The sequence below is a fragment of the Squalius cephalus genome, assembly GCF_949319135.1.
Source record: "Squalius cephalus genome assembly, chromosome: 7".
Lineage (NCBI taxonomy): Eukaryota > Metazoa > Chordata > Actinopteri > Cypriniformes > Leuciscidae > Squalius > Squalius cephalus.
This window is the reverse complement of record NC_137128.1, coordinates 40528740-40553285: the sequence shown is the minus strand read 5'-3', so window position 1 is coordinate 40553285 and position 24546 is coordinate 40528740. Positions and strand designations below refer to the sequence as shown.

Genomic DNA, 24546 nt, shown 5'->3' with positions numbered 1-24546 from the left:
GACAGCTCTCAGATTTAATCAAAAATATCTTAATTTGTGTTCTGAAGATGAACGAAAGTCTTACGGGGTTGGAACAACTTGAGGGTGAGTAATTACTGACAGAATTTTCATTTTTGGGTGAACTAACCCTTTAAGGAAGGGGGTACAATAATCACATGACGTTTCCAAGAAGTTTTGGATGTGGATGGAAACATCCACATATTCACTGTGCTTTTAAAGTAAAGATAAAATTTGACAGAGCAATAATATAAACAGTGAAAGTAACAGTTGTTACAATACATTTTAAACAGGCATAATTATAAAATAACTGAAGGAAATCTGCTTAGCCAACTAATTTGATTCATATTCTTTTGGTTTCTATGCCCAATATTTTTAAACATTTTATGAGAATACAGGTATCTGTACTCTGTGTCGGCAAGTACTAAAAGAAGTAGGCTATTGATATTGGACTCGTTCTGGAAAAAGTGGTATCAGTGCATGCCTATTTAATACATGTAACAACTGAGTTAAACCTACAGTGCAGTTGCTGTGGGTCGGGTTCCCACACGAACGCGTTTGTTTTGCTTGTTTAAATATAGGCCATAGGCTACTTGCTGCATGCCTTGAGCTAAAATAGTTACGTTTTTGACAAACACAAATGTAAAAACCTTTGATTGTACATTTACATTCCCCCTGCTTTTTAACCTAACATGCATACATGTAAGCAATATGATCATGTCAATGTTCCAATCATTTTTTTGAGCAAATAGCCGATGCGAACTTTGCTGATACAGGTACAGAACTCGCATATTCTTTTTTGTAAACAAAACAAATTATTTCTCCCTTACACCGAGCAAGAAATACTGGAAAGTTTCTTTGTCAACAGCTGAATAAATATAAAAACAAAATAAACAAATTGTAGCAGTGACATGTCTAGGGGGGTGGCTGATTACTTTCTTGATCATATGCAATCAATTAATAAAAAATGCAAACCGTAATATTATCTTTCTATGGTAAAATAAAATGTAAGTAATCCTATAAAGTTTTGGAATTTTCTATGTTGAAAGTTTATTAATCAAAGTTTCAGATCACTTAATTGTCAACCAAACTGTAATTAAGGGAAGAGCAGATATTACTGATACATTTAATAATTATTTTTCTGTTAGTTTAAATTCTGAGTCTATTAATTCTGGTATCTATACGTCTATGAAATCTATTGCTAAACATTTCCCTAAACAACCGTTTAATTTTTCTCCCATTACAACTTCTCAAGTTTACAATGCTTTTTAGTTAAACTAGACATTAAAAAAAGTCGTTGATAAAATTAGGCTTATTATCTAAAAATGGCTGCTGGTATTGTGGCAGGGCCAACTGCTTCTATTTTTAAACTAAGCTTAACTAATACAACACCATATGTGGAAATCGGCAACATTCATTCAATAATTAAAAGGTGGAGAGCCTTCAGATGCAAATAATTATCGTCCCATCTCCCATGGTCAGATACACTTTTTCCACCGTGATGGTTCTGTTGCGGTTACCGCTTGTGTCCGTTCTCAAACTGTATAGTGCTGCGCGGATAATCCGCGGGTCGGGCGGGCCAAGTAATAAAAAAACATTCCATTACAATTATTCGAGGGTGGATGACAGATAAATCATTATAATCTGTTGAGTTTAACAAAGACACAACTCTCATCACGGTAAAACGCAATGAACGTGCATCACTCTACTTTCGTTTTCAACAACGTAATTTTCTTCAGGGAAAACAAATCAAGGAAAACATATCAGGACTCGACGATAACGCTTGTCCGGGACCATAGACTGTGTCCGGGACACATGTTTTTTTTTGTTTTTTTTTTTTTAAGGGAAAAGTGAGAGAGAATTGTATCCCCTCCGGACAAATGCCCTGATTAAAACAATTTTTAATATAAAAATAACTAGGGAAAACGTGAGGATGATTCTGTTTTATTTCATTTAATGTAAGTGGCGATTGATAGTTGATAATAATATAGGCCTACCTAATGTACTGACGGTAACAAAGTTTAGCAGCACAGCACACACAGATGAGCGGTAAGCACGGCCATTGGCTGTGCTGCGGCAACTGCACAAACCTATGACGGGGCGGCTCAGACGCGTAGTCCAATCAGGGAAATTCGCGCCCTGACACATCAGAGCCCGCCAAGATGGGCGTGGCCAGAGGCTATAAAATGAGCCCATCGTGCGTCAGTTTCTTTAGATTAAAATCTCCTTCAGCGAACCACCACTTCGCTGAACCTCTGGATTATTAAGCCTTCGCCGCTGTTGACAACATCCAGCGGAACCAGCCCCCCTGCTTCGCAGGCCTGAGGACGCCGGCTTCCTTCGCCGCCTTCCACCGCTGTTCTGTTGCGCCTATCCGGCGTGCCGTATACTTTTTTGCTATGTTCGCCGCTGCGACACATTAAGAAATTTCAGCAAGCGTTATTGCAAATGCCTCGCACCACCTGCGCCTCGTGCAGAGGCCCTCTCATTAGAGGAGATCGCCACATCCTCTGCGCTTCATGCCTGGGCTGGGAAAACGCAGAAGCTGCACTCGCCAAGGGCGGCTGCCCTGAGTGCGTCGTGTTGGATCTCCCCACACTGGGGGCTCGCCTTGCCGTGTTCACCGAGGATGACCCCACTGCTCCCGCTCCCTCTTTCCCTTTGCTCGAGCCGCGCAAGAAAAAGCACCGTTCACAAAGGATGCCTGAGCACATGGAGACGAGCGATGTCACACCGGTACATTCCCCGCGTGCCGTCCGCACAGGCCAGCGTGAGGTCGAACATAGATTCTGAAATCATCCGTGTTCTCTCCAGAGCTGTCGAAGACCTCGGGATCGATTGGTCTTCCCCGGAAGAGCCTGCACGCAGCAGGTTAGACGAGTGGTTCCTGCAGGGGCGCCGGCAGGCCCCTCAGCAGAGACCCGCCCCGTTCTTTCCGGAAGTTCACGGCGAACTCACACCACGGCACCACACTCAGCTCGCCTGAAACATTAATTTTCCTTGATGCTCTCCTCTGTGGATGGCGCGAAAGAAAAAAGGCTATGATGCTGTTCCCCCCTCAAAGAGGCCGTGGCCGCCCACCTCTGCCCACCCACTGCTGCTGGATGGAAAGCCCTGCCGCACTACTTCAGCTCTCGCCGGACGCGCATACGCCGCCGCCGGTCAAGCTGCATTGGCGCTTTACACAATGGATGTCCTCCAAGTGTTTCAGGCCAAGCTTCTCCGTTCTATGGACGAGTCTGGACCTGACCCAGAGGCATTTAAGGATCTACGCAGTGCCACTGACTTGGCCCTGCGAGCCACAAAGTCGATAGCCCAGTCCATGGGCCGCAGCATGGCAAACCTGACTGTTCTCGAGCGACACCTGTGGCTCACGCTGACGGACATGAAGGACACAGATAAAGCGGCGTTTCTTGACTCACCTATCTCCTAGAGTGGGCTATTCGGGCCAGCCTCGCAAGACTCCCTAGACACAGGAAGAAAAAGGGAGAGTTTGAGTCCTGCCGAGGCCGGACCGATCTCCCCAAAGCTTCTCAAACATTCCCCAGTCCCCTCCTCACAGGCAGCTGGAAATGTCTATATTGCAGTCAATGGGCCGGTTATGAAACACGCTCACCTGCAAACAAACGCCGTTTTAACGGCGACACACACAAAGCACAAAAAGAGCCCTTTTCTGTCTGTGTCTCTCGTAGGTCATGTGCCCGCGATAACGCACACACCCCTACACACAATCACTGTTCCCACAGTCCCCCAGCTCATGCTGGAAGTTTCATAAATGTAGAGCATGTGTCTACTGTCATGTACGCACCCCTGCACACAAGCACTGTTCCCACAGTCCCAAACACTCCCCCAGCTCAAGTGGGAAGTTTCATAAATGTAGCGCACGCGCATGCTTCACAGCACGCACCCCTACACACGAGTGTTATCGACTCGGCGTTCACTCTCCCCCCAACCAGTGTGAGAGAAACAATGAAAATAGACAGTGTGCCCACTCCTCAGCTCGTGCGTCTACACATAAAAACTGTCCCCGCATCAGTTTTCACTCTAACTCATGCGGCAAATGTGTCTATGGGTGCGTCCGCTGCACAGCGCGCGCCCCGCCTATAAGCGCTGTACACGCGGCGTTAACAGCTCTAGATGGCAGGATGGCTGGGTCCCTACCTCACAGCGGCCCGCCCCCAGCCCTTATTCAACCCCTAGCGGTAGGAGCCAAAGCCTGGGAAGCTATCCCCGACATATCAAAATGGGTGTTGAACACAATAAAATACGGCTACTCGCTACAGTTTGCCCGCAGACCGCCGCGCTTTTCAGCTGTGGTTGAGACGAAAGTGAGAAAAGATGTTTCACACGTTCTCCGCACCGAGGTGCTCAAACTGCTGGAGAAGGGCGCGGTCGAATCAGTTCCCCCCTCACAGAGTGAGTCGGGTTTCTACAGACCCTATTTCCTCGTCCCAAAAAAGGATGCCGGTCTCCGACCCATCCTAGATCTCAGACACTCAAAATGCTGACGACCAAACACATTCTCGCGCAAATTCGCCTGGGAGATTGTTTTTTCTCAGTGGATCTGAAAGACGCTTATTTTCATATCCCGATATCGCCTAATCACAGGCCATTTCTGAGATTCGCGTTCGAGGGACAAGCTTACCAGTACACAGTACTACCGTTCAGCCTATCGTTGGCCCCCCGTACATTCACGAAGTGTATGGATGCAGCACTTTCCCCCCGAGACAGCGGGGAGTGCGAATACTGAACTACCTTGACGATTGGCTGGTTATAGCACAATCAGAGGCACAATTATTAACTCACAGATCTTGGATTATCAGCCATCTAGAATGCCTGGGTCTAAAGATCATCTTTTCCAAGAGCACACTATCTCCCAGCAAGAATATCTCTTTTCTGGGGATAGTAATAGACTCTGTGCGGATGAGAGTGCGCCTCTCTTCAGAGCGCGCGCTCTCTATTTGGCGCCTTGCGGCATCCTTCAGAGCAGGCGCCCGCGCCCCCCTCAAGCGATTCCAAAGGATGCTGGGTCTTATGGCCTTAGCATCAGCGGCTCTACAGCTCGGATTACTGTGCCCTCTCCAACGCTGGCTAAAGAGCCGTGTCCCAGTTCACGCATGGCGCTCCGGCCACTTACTGATCAGAGTGAATCACGGCTGTGTCAAAGCCCTGACTCCCTGGAAAGCTATCGACTGGTACCAGTCTGGCATGAGTTTGGGTGTGATTTCGAGGAGAAAAATGATCACGACAGACACCTCCAACCTAGGTTTGGAAGCCCTCTATGAGGGCAGGCCCGTCTCTGGCCTTTGGTCAAGCCCAGAGAAGCGCCTACACATAAATTGTCTGGAGATGAGAGCTGTCGCACTAGCGCTCAAAGCCCTGCTTCCATATCTAAAAGACGAACACGTCCTGGTCCGAACGGACAACATGGTGGTGGTGTCTTACATAAATCGCCAGGGCGGCCTCAGGTTGAACACCTTGCACGCTATGGCCAAAAGCCTCATTCTATGGGCTCAGCACAACCTGCACTCAATGAGGGTGGCGCACGTACCAGGCATTCTGAACCAGGGTGCGGATATGTTATCCAGAGACAATGTTCCCCCAGGAGAATGGTCTCTCCACCCTCTGAAAGTTCAACTAATATGGAGCATCTTTGGCGAGGCAGAGGTCGACCTCTTCGCCTCCAAAGACAACGCTCATTGCCGAATATTTTTCTTGAAGAGTCCGCTGTATGCTTTTCCCCCGGTCACGATGCTGCCTCAAGTCATCAAGCGGATCAGGGAGAGAAAATGTGCAGTGCTCCTTATAGCCCCTCTCTGGAGGACCCAGCTCTGGTTCGCCAAGCTGACACAAATGCTGAAATCAGCCCCGTGGCCAATTCCACTGAGGAGAGACCTCCTCAGGCAGGCGAAAGGGAGGATTTGGCATCCCCATCCCGACTTATGGGCCCTTCACGTATGGCCCCTCAACGGGTACCCGGGTGCCTCCCGGATAGAGTGCTGAGAACCATCACTGAGGCAAGAGCGCCCTCGACCAGGAACCTCTACGCCCAGAAACGGAGAGTGTTCTCTGGCTGGTGTGCCACTAAGAGCCTGAACCCCCACTCTTGCGAGATACCGAGTGTACTCGCCTTTTTACAAGAGCTTTTGGATGCGGGCCGCACCCCATCCACGCTCAAAGTATATGTAGCGGCCATAACGGCATCACATGCTCCTGTGGCCGGACAATCATTAGGAATGAACGCCCTTATTGTCCGCTTCCTCAAAGGGGCGAGAAGGCTAAACTCCTCCCGGCCCCCCTCCGTGCCTATCTGGGACCTCTCCACGGTCCTGGAAGCACTAAAGGGCGCCCCGTTCGAGCCACTTCAGTCTGCCAAACTGAAGCATCTCTCACTCAAAACCACTCTCTTACTGGCGTTCGCCTCCGTTAAAAGAGTGGGCCTCACCGTCCACATTTATCAGGTTTTATAACCTACAGGTCCCTGCTCTGCATTCCAGGGTACTGTCAGTATGAAATGTATAAGCACAAAACCCCCATAAAACGTGGGCCCGATACTATCCGGTCCTGTTTTTACACGAACTATGGTTCATATCTTATACCATTCATCATATATAAGGGGCTTTCTGTTAACATGGGCCCGATATTGTCCGGTCCTGTTACACTGACTAATAGTTCATATATATTCATATATATATATTAATATATATATATATATATATATATATATATATATATATATATATATATATATGATATACACTATACATTAAATATCGTCATGGGTTTGGCCATTTTTAGGCCCACTCCTCATTTTTCCCTTATGGAGCCAATCACTGACCGGCTTATTGGGTTCATACTTTACTCTTAAGCTTCAGGCATCTGCCTCAGGCTTTTATTGGAGCAAAGTTAAGCACGCACGGCGTTTTGAATGAGGTTCCCATAGCGTAAGCTACTTACGCAATAGGAGAGACCTCTCGAAAGGGAACGTCTCTGTTACTAACGTAACCTCGGTTCCCTGACATGAGGGAACGAGTATTGCGTAACTTGCCGTGCTTGTGCTTTGGTCTAGGATCGCTTCAGTCGATTTAACCTAAAGAAACTGACGCACGATAGGCTCATTTTATAGCCTCTGGCCACGCCCATCTTGGCGGGCTCTGACGTGTCAGGGCGCGAATTGCCCTGATTGGACTACGCATCTGAGCCGCCCCATCATAGGTTCATGCAGTTAAAGCAGCACAGCCAATGACCGTGCTTACCGCTCATCTGTGTGTGCTGTGCTGCTAAACTGCGTTTTAAAAGAATGGCTTCAATATTCTCGAGAAAAGGAGTTTTCCCATAGCGTAAGCTACTTAAGCAATACTCGTTCCCTCATCTCAGGGAACCGAGGTTACGTTAGTAAACATTATAGCCTAGGCTACACACAACCAGAGTTATGTTTTCCTGAATGCCATCAAGATTGAAACCGAGACTGATTTCATAACAGTTCAATAAACAAATAGTTACTTTTTAAGTCACTTACATTTTAGACGCAATGACTGTTTTTGTTCTGTTTCAGCAGTGAAAAATAGTTCCAAACATCACAGCAGAACCATAGCGCATCTCACAGCAACACTCAGCCATGTTTCATTAATGAATGATTCAGCGTTTTGAACGAATCGGTTGAGTCAAAGATTCAATTACCTATTCATAAACTATCTCATTCTGAATAAATCAGCATTTTGAACGAATCGTTTGAATTAATGACTGAATGACTCGCTCATTAAGACGGTCGCCTGCCACCACCTACTGGCGGGCTAGATTCAAAGTATCATTCTTTTCAACATTCTTTATTTGTTTATTCAAAAATATTTAAAATAATCTCATTTAATACAGTTATAATTTTTCTATGTAAATTATTTAATTTGATTGGTAACAGCCTAGTGTCTTATTATTTTAATTGAATATATTGATCAAATTTAAGACTTTGAAAAGATGGAGCAAACATTTAGGGAAATAAATGTCCTTTATAAAGGTACAAAAAATTATTCTTTGAGTGTTTTCAAACAGTGATGAAATGAAACATTGACAATTTAAGTTTGAAGGGAGTAAAGCCTCTGTTTAGGCTATTAAGGAAATGTAATTTTGCCAAAAGAAGAACTTTTATTTTATTTTAAATAAATTATATTTTAATTAGCTAACTTCAGTGTGATGTGTTACCATATTATCATGCTTAACACTGAGAATTTGAATAATTGTAATGTGATGATCAGATGCAGATATCTAAATCAAAGAATATGGGTGGTTTGGGTACCCTAGGGGTACCAGGCTCCACCCACAAAAATAATGTGGGAAACACATTAGGCTATATGATGATCTACGAAAAATACAAATTTAATTACCTTATTATTAAAATACATTATTAGGATTTAACCACCTCCGCCTCATTTTGAGCCAGGAAAAACCCTGAGTTTAAGTATTTGAATCATTGATAAATAATCAACAACAAAAAAAACAGTATAAAAAAAAACAGTAATATTGTGAAATAGTATTACAATTTAATAAAGCTGTTTTCTATGTGAATATCTAGTAAAATGTAATTTATTCCTTTGATCAAAGCTGAATATTCACCATCAATACTCCAGTCTTCAGTCAAATGATACAGTGAGGAAAATAAGTATTTGAACACCCTGCTATTTTGCAAGTTCTCCCACTTAGAAATCATGGAGGGAGGGGTCTGAAATTGTCATCGTAGGTGCATGTCCACTGTGAGAGACATAATCTAAAAAAAAAATACAGAAATCACAATGTATGATTTTTTTACTATTTATTTGTATGATACAGCTGCAAATACGTATTTGAACACCTGAGAAAATCAATGTTAATATTTGGTACAGTAGCCTTTGTTTGCAATTACAGAGGTCAAACGTTTCCTGTAGTTTTTCACCAGGTTTGCACACACTGTAGGAGGGATTTTGGCCCACTCCTCCACACAGATCTTCTCTAGATCAGTCAGGTTTCTGGGCTGTCGCTGAGAAACACAGAGTTTGAGCTCCCTCCAAAGATTATCTATTGGGTTTAGGTCTGAAGACTGGCTAGGCCACGCCAGAACCTTGATATGCTTCTTACAGAGCCACTCCTTGGTTATCCTGGCTGTGTGCTTCGGGTCATTGTCATGTTGGAAGACCCAACCTCGACCCATCTTCAATGCTCTATCTGAGGGAAGGAGGTTGTTCCCCAAAATCTCGCAATACATGGCCCCGGTCATCCTCTCCTTAATACAGTGCAGTCGCCCTGTCCCATGTGCAGAAAAACACCCCCAAAGCATGATGCTACCACCCCCATGCTTCACAGTAGGGATGGTGTTCTTGGGATGGTACTCATCATTCTTCTTCCTCCAAACACGTTTAGTGGAATTATGACCAAAAAGTTCTATTTTGGTCTCATCTGACCACATGACTTTCTCCCATGACTCCTCTGGATCATCCAAATGGTCATTGGCAAACTTAAGACAGGCCTTGACATGTGCTGGTTTAAGCAGGGGAACCTTCCGTGCCATGCATGATTTCAAACCATGACGTCTTAGTGTATTACCAACAGTAACCTTGGAAACGGTGGTCCCAGCTCTTTTCAGGTCATTGACCAGCTCCTCCCGTGTAGTTCTGGGCTGATTTCTCACCTTTCTTAGGATCATTGAGACCCCACGAGGTGAGATCTTGCATGGAGCCCCAGTCCGAGGGAGATTGACAGTCATGTTTAGCTTCTTCCATTTTCTAATGATTGCTCCAACAGTGGACCTTTTTCACCAAGCTGCTTGGCAATTTCCCCGTAGCCCTTTCCAGCCTTGTGGAGGTGTACAATTTTGTCTCTAGTGTCTTTGGACAGCTCTTTGGTCTTGGCCATGTTAGTAGTTGGATTCTTACTGATTGTATGGGGTGGACAGGTGTCTTTATGCAGCTAACGACCTCAAACAGGTGCATCTAATTTAGGATAATAAATGGAATGGAGGTGGACATTTTAAAGGAAGACTAACAGGTCTTTGAGGGTCAGAATTCTAGCTGATAGACAGGTGTTCAAATACTTATTTGCAGCTGTATCATACAAATAAATAGTTAAAAAATCATATATTGTGATTTCTGGATTTTTTTTTTTTTAGATTATGTCTCTCACAGTGGACATGCACCTACGATGACAATTTCAGACCCTTCCATGATTTCCAAGTGGGAGAACTTGCAAAATAGCAGGGTGTTCAAATACTTATTTTCCTCACTGTACTTCAGAAATCATTCTATGATGATTTGCTTGTCAATTATTAATAATTTTTTTTTTCATAGAGTTTGTAATTTGCATTTTTGCTCATTTTTAATAAAGGTACAATTAAATTAAATATCTATATTTTATGAATAAAATTACTCATGTCATGAAATAAGATTTTGGTCATCCAACCCCTATCCCAACCGGTTCAGAATGGTGAAAGGTTAGCAAATGTTAATATGATTGATAATAATGTTTGTTGCAAACATCTCTGTGAGAATGTTCACACTCAACGTATTTTCTTTAAATAAAGAGGAGGAAATGGTCAAAAAGCAAGACAGGAACAAGCTGATCAAGTGAGTTTATAGTTGTTGTTTTTTTTATTAATTTATAAAACAATGAATTGTAAGTTCTGTCATATTATTCAGTTACTTTTACCGTTTTTTTGCCATGGTATCAAGCTAGTATCGGTATGGTATTTTAGTCAGGTCTCGTATCAAAGTCATAATTTTGGTATCGTGACAACACTACAAAGGACTTTTAATATATCCTAAATAGGTTATTTTGATAAGATACCAGTTGGAGTGACATTTAAGAATGAAGGAAAAATTGCTGATCCCATTTCTTTCATGGAATTTTGGGGATGTGAGTTCATACAAAACATTACCAAAGGTCACTGCTGCATAAGCTATTGTTTAGTTATCTGGTCATATTACCATACTAATATGACCTGATCAGACATTGTTTCATCAGGACTTGTCACTGATTGCTGAAACTACAAACTTTTTTTATGAAAGAATTTTATATAAAAAAAAACATATTAGTGTAGTAATACTTGTGATGTTCTCATTTGAGTATTTGACAAGAAAACAGACGTGTGCATTCAGTATACTTTACTGTGATATCAGACAGTTATTACACAGACAGCCGTCATCCCTCATGGGCTTAATGCTAGTGCTCTGTTGTTTACACAACGTAATACGGCAGGCGTACCCCCGTGCGTCATAACGTAAAACATCACTGTCGTAAACATCATACCGCATATCCTAAACACTACATCACTCCTTTTTTTTTTAACAACTAGATCCACTACTTTGGACATATGTGACTTACTTACTTGTCGTCTGTAACAACAACATTACTTGTCATACGTAGCTCGGCAGTACAAATGTAAACATATAATTCAAACCTGTGCTAGAACAAACACATTCAGGTAACTTATCAAGTGTGCTTAGAATGAACAGTAGCAAAGTGCAACAGTACTTCATAATCACTGAAGTACATTCTTATGCATTGTGCAAATGGTTTTGAAAAAAGAAAGAACAGTCCTTTGGGAACCTTTAGGTTAGTCTTTTAGACAGAACAGTCATTCAGAAACCTTTAGACTAATCTATTGCTGTATTGGGTGTAAACATTCTTCACTCAAGCTTGTAGTCTTTGAGGTATGATGGACGCTGGCGGTTAACTCGAAAAGGATACCTTGGTTTCACAGCAACAATATCCTCATTATCAACAATTCTCTCATCCTCCTCATCCAGAGCTGTGGGCACATCTTTTGTCTTGGAGATTATTTTTTTGAAGAAAGACGAATTCCTTGTTATGTAATGTCCATCTCGGGTTGCTGTGACCATGGAGCCATTGACCTCTGCCACAGCGTATGGCTTGATGTTGTATGGGGTAGTGAGTTTGTTGTGCTTGGGTTGTTGGTAGAGTACCTTGTCACCAGGGGTGAATGTGATTGGCTTAGCACGACGGCGCACATCTGAGTTGGATTTCATCTTTGCTTTTGCATTAGTATCCTGCTCCTTGATGATGTGATCATTGTTGCATTCGCAGGTTGTGGTGATTCATGGGATCTTGGTGTGAATTTTGCGCTTAAACAACAATTCAGCAGGTGACGCTTCTGTGGTGCTGTGTGGTGTGGCGCGATACTCACGGAGAAACGTGTTGAGTCTCTGTTTCCACGGGGTGTTCTGTGTCTCTGCCACACGGATTGCTTTTCCAAGCGTGCGCATGAAACGTTCTGCTGTTGCATTTGCTTGAGGCCAGAGAGGTGTTATTTTCCGATGGTGGAAACCTAGATGGCCTGCAAACTTGGAAAACTGGTCACTGTTAAAAGGGGGCCCGTTGTGAGAGAACACTTTGTCGATGATTGGGATGACTGTGTTGGCTGAGACAGATCTTACAATTTCAACAACTGGGTAGCGAGAATATTCATCTATGACAACTAGTAGATATTCTCCAGTTGGAAGTGGCCCGTAGAAATCTGCACTGATGTTAAACCAGGGGGCTTCTGGCAACTCAGACATTCTCAGTGGCTCGGACTGTGTTATAGGCGTGTTGGCTTGACATGCTAAACAGTTCTTGACCGTCAGTTCTGCTTTCTGGTCTATGTTGGGAAACCAGACCATTGACCTGAGCAGTGTCTTAGTCTTTACAATGCCCTGGTGTCCTTCATGGGCTAGCTGTAACACTCTGTGCTCGAGGGATGCAGGGATGACAATTCTCGTACCTCGCAGGATGATGTCGTCGGTGTGGGACACCGTGAGCTCCCCACTAATCTGCCTGTACTTTTTCAGTGTTTCAGCATGTTGTGTGTCGCCTGTAATTTTGTGCCATGTGTTGTCTCTGATGTGGGCACTAACCTTTTGCAGGATTGGGTCTTTTAGTGCTTTATCTTTTATCTCCTGGAGAGTCATGGCTTTTGGTGTGGCATGCTCAGCTACAAAGTTGACATACTCCTCTGCCACTTTCACCGCTCTTGTGCTTTCGCTCATCTGCATCGGGATGGGGTGACGGGAGATGTAATCGGCAGGGTTGTCTGCACCTTTTCTGTATTCTACCCTGAAGTTGTAGGGCTGTAGTCTCAGTCCCCATCTCTCGATCCATGCAGGTGGTTTTGAACGAGGGTTGTTCCATATGACCTCTAGAGCTTTGTGGTCAGTGACGAGGATAAACGGGTTGCCATACAGGTACAAGTGGAAGTGTTCACAGCTCCACACAATGGCCAGTGCCTCCTTTTCCGTTTGTGAGTAACGTCTTTCTACGTCGCTGAGAGCACGGCTGGCGTATGCAATGGTATGCCTCTCTCCCTTTCCATCCTTTTGGTAGAGAACAGCGCCTAGACCGACTGGACTAGCATCTACCACAAGCTCTGTGTCTTTGGCTGGATCAAAGTATGACATTACCATGTTGCTGGTCAGGCTGTCTTTGATCGTCTGTAGTGCTCTGGCATGCTCAGGGGTCCAGTGCCATGGTGTGTCTTTCTGGTCAGCTCACGTAGTGGTGCAGAGATGGAAGCAAAGTCTTTGATAAAATGAGCACTGTAGTTCGCCATGCCCAGCAGACTCCTGACTTCAGTCTGGTCTTGTGGATCACTCGCCTGCTGAATGGCAGCATTTTTTTTCGGGTCGGCTGAGATTCCACCAGCTGAAAAAATAAATCCAAAGAATTCAAGTTTACTTTTGTTAAACTCGCATTTCTTTTTGTTGAGTGTGAGCCCTCTGTCTTTCAGTCTCTGGAACACAGGTCTGAGGCTGTCGTCATGGTCTTTCTGTGTTTTACCATACACAATGATGTCATCACTCAGATTCTTTACTTCTTTGATGCCCTGAAGCGTCTGGCAGATCGCATTCTGGAACACCTCTGCTGCTGAAGATATCCCAAAATTCAGGCGCTTGTATCGTCTCAAACCAAGGTGTGTGGTAAAGGTCGTGATGTACCTGCTGTCGGGGTGGAGTTCTAGCTGATGGTAACCAGCAGTCAGGTCAAGCTTGGAGAAGACTAGCTCCATTCAACTCGTGAATTACGTCATCCATGGTGGGAGTGATGTGGCGTTCACGTTGTATGGCGGTGTTGGCCTGTCTCATGTCGACACAGACTCTAACCTTGTCCGGATCCTTTGGCTTGGGTGGTGTCACGATGGGGGAGACCCATGGCGTAGGGCCTGTGACTGTCTCAATGACGTCGTCATCCTCAAGCCGCTTCAGCTCCTCTTCGACCTTCTGTCGGATGTGAAAAGGCACTCGCCTATGTGGCTGACAGGTTGGGTGAATGTCAGTGTTGATGTGAAGCTTTACCTGAAAGTCTTTCAGCATGCCAATGCCCTCGAACAGCTCTGGGTGTTTCTGTACCAACTCGTCAGCTACTGTTTGACCTGTTGTAGCAGACACAGTGTTGATGATCTTGATGAGGCCTAGCTCTTTAGCTGTGTTGTAGCCTAGCAGAGAACAGCTATCACCCTTCATTACATAGAACTCGGCTGTGGTTTTCTTATTATCCGTCTCTGTGCTACATGTGAATGCACCGGTTATGGGCAGTGGTTCAGTGTTGCCATATGGGAATATCTTTATATCAGCTGGGCTGAGCTGTGGGCATGGTCTCAGTGTACGGAGGACTGATTCACTAATAATGTTCACTGCAGCTCCGGAATCAATCATTGCTGCAATTTTTACACCATTAAAGGTGCTCTAAGCGATGCCACGCGTTTTTTAGGCCAAAACATTTTTTGTCACATACAGCAAACATCTCCTCACTATCCGCTAGCTGCCTGTCCCCTGAACACACTGTAAAAAAAACGCGGTCTCTCTAGACACCACAGGCTCCACAAACGACAAAAAAAAAAAAAAACTGGGCTCACCCGCACCACGAAACACAACAAACAGTGCTCCAGCCAATCACCGACAAGAGGTATTTGAGGGTGGGGTTTTGGGGGTTAGTGCGCGTACACATGAAGTGGGTGTGGAGCGTGTGGAGGAGAGAGAAGCATGAAGAGGGAAGTTTGAATTATGGCCGAAACACGACCAAATAAGAGACGACGTTCTGATGAACAAATTGCAAAGAAGAGGGACAAGGATTAGAAACTTGCGAAATACCGAATTTACATCGGACAAACCTTTTAAAGGTGGCGAGAACTCCGCTGGCAGAAGGGCTTCCGATCCGACATTCAGTCGCTCTGTTTTTGCAGAACAGGTAAATCCATCTTTCTTTCTAAACTGACGTTCATGTTCGCCAAACCAACACAAGGATGTAATTAGCTAGAACCATGCAGTCAGCGTTAACTTTGGTTAATACAACATAACGTTATGTTTCTAGCAGCTAGCGATCAATCTCTATTGTAAATGATCAAGCAAATTCACAGTAGAGCGACAATTTGTGTGAATGATTGTTTTCATCCACTGTTTTGATATGAATTTGAATGTTCATTTATAGGCTGTTGACAACTTTGACTAAATTTGTTTACGACGCCGCCATTGTTTATGCACACTGGGAAACGCGAAGCTAACGTTATCTTGTTATTATTGCGTCCTTGTATGGGAGCTATAGTTATAACCTCAGGTGGTGAAATGATTTTAAGATAATGTTTCTCTTTTTCTGCATTCTGTTCTGCAATATATAAAAGCATTTATCTAACTTGGCGACATTACACATTGAATGAAGTATCAGTAAAACTTAACTTTGTTTGTGGCTACTTTGACTTTCCTTTATGCCGGAAGGGAGAGGAGGAGGGAGGAGACGGGATGAGGAGGAGGGAGGGTCTAGCTAGCCTCCGTTTTGTTTGATAACAATTCGAATGTCAACAAGAAGTTTCGACTCCCGGGATCGCTTAGAGCACCTTTAAGCCAAATGTGTGTGCGTGGTTGAGTGATATTTTTGTTGCTACTGGCAGCAAATACATAAGCTTCATCACTACTAGACGAGTCATGTGTGGTACTCTGTGTTGTGCTGGTGATGTTATACACTTTCTTGTGTGTTTTGTGTTGCTTACTGTTGTCTCTGTGTTTTATTTCAAAGTCTTTTCCAGGTGTTCTTTGTTTTGCCCTGCACTGCTTGGCGAAGTGATTTAGTTTCCCGCATGCTTTACAGTCTTTTCCTTTTGCTGGGCAGTTTCCTTCATGTGGATAATTTCCACCGCAATTCCTGCACTGGACGTTGGGCTTTGCTCTCCCGGCCGGTCGGCTGGTAGCTGTTCACCTATTCTGATGCACTGCATTCACTGATGCAGCTACACTCTGCTCCATGCCGGCTGCTTGTTGCTCGGACAGTTCTAAAGTTCTCCCGTATTCGAGAAGGTCATCCAGGCTGTTTTCGGGTTCTCTGAGTGCTCTTCTACGTAGCCTGGTTGAACTGCAGCTTTGGATCAGCTGTGCTTTTATTTCATGGCTTACGTCGGCAAACTCACAATTCTTTGCTAGCATGCGTAGTCTGGTACAGTATGTGTCTAGGTTCTCGCCCGGCTGCTGTACTGCCTTTCGGAATATATACACTTGATACTGGACGTTCTTTTTAGGCGTAAAATACGTGCTTAGCTTCAGCTTAACATCAGCAAACTTATCTTCCTCTGCTGCTAACGTGTCATAGATGTCATGCACGCGCTCTCCCGCCAAGTGTAGTAATAATGCCTTCTGCCTTGCATCTCCGGTAATGTTCACTGCTGTAATATAGTTTTCAAACCTTTGTATCCATTTTGTCCAGCGTGGTCCTACTGAGCTCGGATCCGTTTAGGTATCGAAGGCTTGCAGAGCGACGGTGTTTCCCAGTGACATCTCTTTTTTTTGTTTTTGTTTATCCTCATCGCCAATGTGATGTTCTCATTTGAGTATTTGACAAGAAAACAGACGTGTGCATTCAGTATACTTTACTGTGATATCAGACAGTTATTACACAGACAGCCGTCATCCCTCATGGGCTTAATGCTAGTGCTCTGTTGTTTACACAACGTAATACGGCAGGCGTACCCCCGTGCGTCATAACGTAAAACATCACTGTCGTAAACCTCATACTGCATATCCTAAACACTACAATACTGTGCTTCTACAGCATATTTACAGATCTAAACTCTGCAAGAAGGTAGACTGACTGTGACTTGTTGCTGCCCAATCACAGTGTTGCAAGGAGTGGCCCTGATTTACTCTATAAAATGACAGTGTTTAGATGTAAATGAACAGTGTCTAAACCTGAAAGGGACAAATCATTCTGGAGTAATATAGTGGGGGAAAAAGGTATGTTGCTTAAATTAAAATATTTTTGTCAATTCTGTCCTCCAAATCAAAATTCAGATATCATAATTATTTGTAATGGCTGCTGGGTAAACAAGTGAACACAATAAAACTACACTGGTTTAAGACAAAAGTAAAATATATAATAATGAATATTTTAAACACACCATTGAACTGTGTTCCTGGGAAACAAGTATTTTCATAAATGTCAGGTCAGGCCAAGCTGTCAGATGTGTTTTAAATGCTGTAATATTATACAATTAAATGAATTACAATATCCGTCGACCAAAACAAAAACAGCTCCTTATAAAAAAATGAAATGTAATATTGTAGTTATAAAGAAATACAAAGAAAAGAACCATTTTGTTTTTATATGGAACTAAGTGTGCCTTTGTTTTTTATAATTGTATTAGGCTACAGATGATACCAAAAGTGAATACAGATATGCTGTGGAAGACAGTTATATATAGGCCTACACATATACATACACATACATACTTATATATATACAAAAAACAATTACAATCCAAGACTTTTTCCACTAGAAAGATGTCGGACTCTGAAACCATTGAACTGGCTTGTCTTGGCCGACCTTTTCAGTTGGGAATGCTTTATGACTGCCGAAGAGATGTCCTCATTCCAGGTAATAAAAAGCATACGGACACACTAACAGATAACACAGGGTAGGAAACAATTAAAATGTTCTATTTTATCATTTTGTTAGATTTTATGCTTTACCTCTATTCCTCTTTTCCAAGGAATAACTCTTTGGGATGCTGAGATGCTGCAGAAGAATATTAATGTACGGACACAGCCAAACACTGACTTCAAAATCATTGCCTCAGATTCAAGCGAAGACAAAGTAGAAGCTTTGAATATTTCTGCATCTCTTGAAGCCAGCTTTTTGTGTGGATTATTTATTGTGAAAGGGTCAGCTGACTTTTTAAAAGATAAAAAGAAGTCCAAACATCAATCTCGAGTCACCTTACAATATCGGACAACTTCAAGTTTTGAGCAGTTAACTATGGATCATCTTGGAGCAGGGAACGTAAAGCATTGCAATGTATTTCAGGAGGGCTCGGCCACACATGTTGTTACGGCTATACTGTATGGAGCTCAAGCGTTCTTTATTTTTGACCGTGAAGTTTCATCCAATGAAAATCATCAAGAGATACAAGGAGAACTCCAAGCATCAATCAAAAAGATACCTTTAATATCAGTTGAAGGTGAAGCATCTTTGAAAATGAGTGAATCAGAAAAAAGAGAAAATGAACAAATTCAGCTGCACTTTTCATGGAGATTTTGCTCTGGAAAACAATCCAGTTTCCTATGTAGATGCCATCAAGGTGTACTCAGAGCTGCCAAAACTGTTGGGAGAAAATGGAGAGAATGCTGTGCCCATGACTGTGTGGCTTTACCCTTTGAAAAAACTAGATTCAACAGCTGCTCAGTTAGTCAGGGAGATCAGTGTAAGCCTAGTACGACGTGCCCAACGGATCATGGATGAACTGGATAATTGTGACATTCAATGTCAAGACCTGATGAGGGACAATGTTGCCATTCAATTCCCTGAAATCAAAACTAAAATCAGAAAATTTAAGGACCTCTGCTCAGAGTACAAAATAGTTTTTCAAAAACATCTCTGCAGGCTTCTTCCATCCATAATGGGTGGAGGAAAAGACGAACAAGAACTTGTTGATGCTCTCAAAGACAAAGAAAGATCCCCGTTTCAGGGTGCTCTGGTACACAAGTACCTCAATGAGCGAGAGCGAGAGATGAATGTCATTAGATCTTACCTCGAAATCATGAAAGAAGTCCCTGTTCTTGCATCCAGCAATGACTTGGACAAGGTTGTCTTGAAAGCATCCAATAACTATGTGATAGCCTTTGCACTTTCCTCCTTAAATGAAAAGGATCTGTACATTTCAGACTTGGAGAATTACCTGAAAAAAACAATCGCGTGACAAAGGAGAGCAAGTGAGTTATGATCAAGACTCCTCAAAAAAGACAGATAAATGGTTTTCCTCAGGAAATGTAACTACACTGACCAGGGAAAACACACAGGCCTTTCTAGATTTCAAAGAAGCCAATAAAGGAAGAAAGAACATTGAATTCTGCATTGCATCAATCCCAGATGAACTCATCACTGCCACTTCAATACCGTAAAACTTCAAATAATAGCCCGGGCTTCTATTTACCCAAATCGCCAAATCGCCGAACTGCACCAGCTTGTATTTGAGACAGGCGTCTATAAGAGACAGGCCTTTAATTTAGTTTTGAGATGTTCAAGCATGACAGTAGGAGGTTACCACATTATATTATGTTTTATTTATAATTAATTCGAATGTGTTTAACAAAATCATTTAATGTAAGAAATGTCTTTGGCTATTGGCAGCATAAAAAAAAAACATAAAAAACGAGACGATGTGACAGCAATGGGCAGAACACAAGTTACCGCTAAAATACATCGAGCATATGAACTTGTTGACCGAAACACATCAACAAGAAAGAATGAAGGCTACCCTGTAAAACAACTGCAATCATGTGATAGAAAATTACTCTATTCATCACTATCATCATCCCCGCGATCCTCAATTACAAGTTCATTGGCGAATTCCTCCTCCACGTCGCTCCTCTCCACTTCGCACTCCCTCTCCAGCCTCCGCTAACTCTGCCTGCCTTGCTTGCACTAACAGCTCCCGCCCAGATGCGCACGGCTCTCCCTCTTTGAAACAATGGATAAGGTGATCCACGCTTCCATCAGAAGCTACTGTCAGGCCACATACCTAAGGATAACATCCCGAAGTTAATGAAATATATTATCTCCTCTTTCTCCCTCACACACACACACACACACACGCACGCGCGCGCGAATAGTGATGAGTCGTTCATGAACTGTTGCGTCTGTCACGTGAAATCTAATCAAAACATAGAACAGACGATCTGACGGGTTTTAGAAGATCAAATACAACCCGATACTAAAAAACAGACCAGGCCTCTATTTGAGACCGGCCTTTATTTACCCAAACCTGTCGTCACACCAGGCGTTTAAAAGAGACAGGCGTCTATTTGGGACTCGGCTATTATTTGAAGTTTTACGGTACATGTTTATGAAAGGGGGAGACTCATAAGCTCACAGTACGAGCTCCCCTCAAAACCCCCAAAACCAGTCTTCTTGAGTGCAGAGCATGACTGCATACATCTGCAAATGAAACCTCCTGTTCACGGTGTTAGTTGTGTGAACTCGTACTGCATTTCATATCAGTCAGCGCAGAACACTGAATGGACAGATGTCTTTACTGATGGGGTTTCTGATCAAGTCACAGTCAAGCAGTTACAACCACATAAAGAATATAGTTTCAACTGTAAGGCGGTGTGTCGTCCAGGAGTAAGTCTGACTAGTGACACAACATCAATCTTTGATGATCTATGCAGATCTGCCCTGTCAAAAGAATAAAAAGGGACAACCCACCCATTTCAGTTTCAACAATTCATCTGTGTATGCAGACAAAAAAGTAGAAGAGCCTACAACCTCTGACAATGATTCAGATGACGATGATGAAGATGAAGATGATAAACTGACCGAGCTTGTCTGGGACAAAACCTTTAAACAGATGAAGGCTTTTTTCAAGGCATTGGGGGCCATTGAAAGTAAAGATCTGACGATGACTATAAAGGTCTTGGAGGAACGAGAGCGCCTTGAGAAAGCCATGAAAAGTCTGACCCCTCAAATAACTGCAGGTCTCTCTAAAATGAGTGAGATAAAAAAATTCAAACAATGTTTGGAAAATGAGAGTGACAGCATGAAGCAAAATGAGGATTTTGAGCAAGATGTAGAGGTGATGAAAGCAATCAGAACCCCTGTAAACTGTTTTACCATGAATTGCAACAACTGCTTCTTCACATGTCACTCCAACTGTTTCCTCCCTGCAGAGGATTCTGTGCAAACACTTCCTTTATGTTTTCAAGAAATTATGAGTTTTAAGAAATTATAAGTTGTATTAGTATGGCATAAAACATTTTAAAATGAAGAAATATGGATTTGGTAGAGCTTATAGTGTATTGCCGCAATGCGCATGTGAAATTTTCCCAATTCCCTGACAATTTACTACTGTTTAAAAGTTATCAGCAATTGTATTATAATTAATTATACTTATGGGTTTTAAAATGATAATTATTTTTATTAGTAGTAATATTGTTTTTAAAAAAAGTAATTTTCTCAACTCTGTGAATTAATAAAAAGATCTTAACTGTTTAACTTAATTGTCAATTCATGATTTTACTTTTTTAAACCTTTGTGAAGTTTAAATTAGTTTGAAGCCTGTTTTGCAAAATCCAGGTCCTGAACATGGACTGCGACTTGTAAACAATGTCCTCAATTATTGCCATTACGCATTATGACTGTCTGTCATTCATGTTAATCAAACAACAAAAGACAACGAGAAGATCACTTTTGTAGCTTTAACAAAGATTAATAATATTTAATTTATACAGCCAAGACTATAGTTTTATTTAACATTTGATTTCCTGAACAATTCATGTACATCAATTTTTTTTTTTTTATTGCAATATATAATTCCAGAAAAACGAAATATTGCAATGTAGTGCAGTAAAAACAAGTATGACAAATAAAAATAGACTATGGCACAACCTTTACAACTCTGTATGTCAGATTGACAGGTAATGATATTCTGTAGCCTACCCTCCATGGTGAATTAATTAAATAGGCTACATAATTATTATAAGAAAAGAAAAAATAAATCTAATAAAAGGTAGCCTGACTCCGCCCTCCTACGTACTTCCGCTCATTTTTCATTTTCCTTCAGTACGTCGTCTGGGTTTGCGGTATATTCGTGGGTTTTCTCAGGCCAATTTTTACTGGTCCAATCAGCGAACAGAGGGAGTGGCTGAGAACAATGACGTTGAGGTCGTGCGCTAGTTTGAGTTGAAGTTTCGTCACGACCAAACGTTAGTGATTGGTTATGGCAGATCCAGAGTGGCTCAAGGCTAGATGTCTTAAGCATAGACAGTATATAAACTGGACACAGCGACCCCATTGGATTCAACGGAGACAAGTGAAGTCATAAAGAAGCACTCACTTCCTGATGGTCGAGCGTAGTGCGCAGACTCAAACTGAGCTTGACGATGTAGATGTGACGTGAGCAACCCGTCTGTCTTCTAGTGGCTGTGCCAAGAGAAATCTGAATCATTCCCTTCCGAAACTTGCAGAGACGGAGAGTGTGAGTAGGAGGTGTCCATGAGCTAGGAGCAGGAGAAACTTTTGCTAAGTATTCTGATTAATTATTTTGTCATTTTGGCTCCACGTCCCCCCGATTGCCCGTGAGTTTCTCCTCCTGTCCATACGGTAATTTCTCTACTGTGCGACAGAGAGTCGCGTGGTTATGACGCAATCGTTAGCCTATTTTACAAAAACTGCATAGACGGGGCCATAACGCAAGATACAAGGCAATGGAGCCTTTTATACATTTTCGTGTTTCTTTAGAAATAAATAATGGACAAATGGAGTCTTTAAACGCCTCAGATGTAAAGTTATTCGCTGTCAAAGTGACGCCAAAATGAATGGGAGTCAATGGAATGCTAACAGCAGGTGGGGGTCCGCTAATCAATGGCGGCGCCCGGGAAAGCTTCAATATTTTATGAAACCCTGCCCCCCAGGTCTTAAGACGGAGTCACTTCCGGCATCACCGGCGGCCATCTTGCCACAGGGAAGCTTTCTGGCGAGCTCTGTGGTATCTGAAGTAAGGTGAGTGATCAGCACGAACACAAATCCTCTTATCTCGCTGAAATATTGACGGATTTACAAACGGTTTGGTTTCTTACAAACGTTATTAACGTAGCTATAATTCTGAATGCTGGAACATGTTGAAATTGCAGATTTTCTTTTCGAAAAGCGACTTAATCGTGCAACATAGTTGTGTATCACGGCTACTTGCGCAAGTTATCAAGGCAGAGATCACAATCGAGCTGTTCGATTATAAAGGTTTTACTGACACCAATAACGATTTTATGACAATTAATCTTTTGTCTAAATTACAATATTTGTGGATGTGGTTGTAGTTAGTTGCTGGCTAACAATAAGCTTTGAGTGAGACCTATAGCAGCTAACGTTACAGTTTCTGCTACCCAGCAATTTTACATCAGTGGGAGAGGCAGAATTTTTCTTTTTTTTCAATATAACTTAAGTTGCACATGATTTTCAATCAGGTTGGTTTGTTAAAAACATCTTGCATTATGATACAGGAAATTGCTGGTTTTATAAGAGAAGATGGCAGACTTTTGTGCAGCCTACGGATGCTCCAATGAACGTAGTCTCAAAACGAGAAGCCCATGGGATCACCTTTCACCTGTAAGATATGACAATATTATGATTATATTTGGGATAATCGTTAGTTGCTTAGTGGGTGTATGTACAATACAGGTCCTGTTACACAGGAACAGCGGGGCTATGACATAATAGTATTGTTGTTGACCCAAAGCTTTTTTAAAGTTTGTTTACACAATCGCTGAATGTTTCTTTTGCACACCTTTTTATAACTTGTTTAGTGTGATTGTCTTATTCTTAATCATTGTTATAAGTTATGATATTACTATATTAACTCAAATTTCAGGATTTGTTGTGCGACGGGCTCTGACGAAGCTGTCCTGTGATGTCTGCCGTGCCAGCCTGGTGACAGATGCTGCATCTGCCATCAAGGACCAGAGCTACCACCTGCTGACTTTAAAAAACAATGGAGGCTTTTTTTTTGCAAATAAATGACACTTGTATAATAGTTTACAAATAGAGACTTTTGTGTAATTATTCCATATTTTGTGTATTCATTCTATATTCTATATCCTATGTCCCCTGACATACAATCCAAATAGTCTACAAGTAACATCAGAGTGTTACCTTTCATTTGATTTCATTTCATTATGATTCTACACGAAGAGGTTGCCACACAGTAAGCCTTTTATTGTCAGTATGCATTTTGGGTAACCAAAAGTCCTATATGGGGAGTTTCCATAGGGCATTTTACAATACGCATGATCATACCTTGGCAAATAATAGTCTAAAGTACTCATTTTCATTCTATATTGATCTGCTTTTGCACACAGCTTCACAAGACCTGGTGCTAGGGCTCAGTTGTGTTTCTAAAGTCATATCAAGTGACCTAGAGGGCTGAAATATGGTCAGTTCAGAGAGAAAAAACATGTAATAATTCAAATTATTTTATTTTATTATAATAGTAATATTCATATTACAAAAGTGTGTGTGTGTGTATATATATATATATTATAGTCATGTTGCCATTCTGTACAC

General features: G+C 42.4%; 1 protein-coding gene across 1 annotated transcript; it reads left to right on the top strand.

Moving 5' to 3' along the window:
• On the top strand, positions 1–24003 carry LOC307161846 (stonustoxin subunit alpha-like; the record flags this gene model as incomplete). Its single annotated transcript, XM_079876782.1, has 7 exons — positions 1–84; positions 17771–17868; positions 17984–18155; positions 18508–19075; positions 20491–20626; positions 20733–20966; positions 23855–24003. Exons 2-7 carry the CDS (start codon positions 17775–17777, stop codon positions 24001–24003), a joined length of 1353 nt encoding a protein of 450 aa, XP_079732908.1. The 5' UTR covers positions 1–84; positions 17771–17774.
• Between the last annotated feature and the right edge of the window lie 543 nt (positions 24004–24546).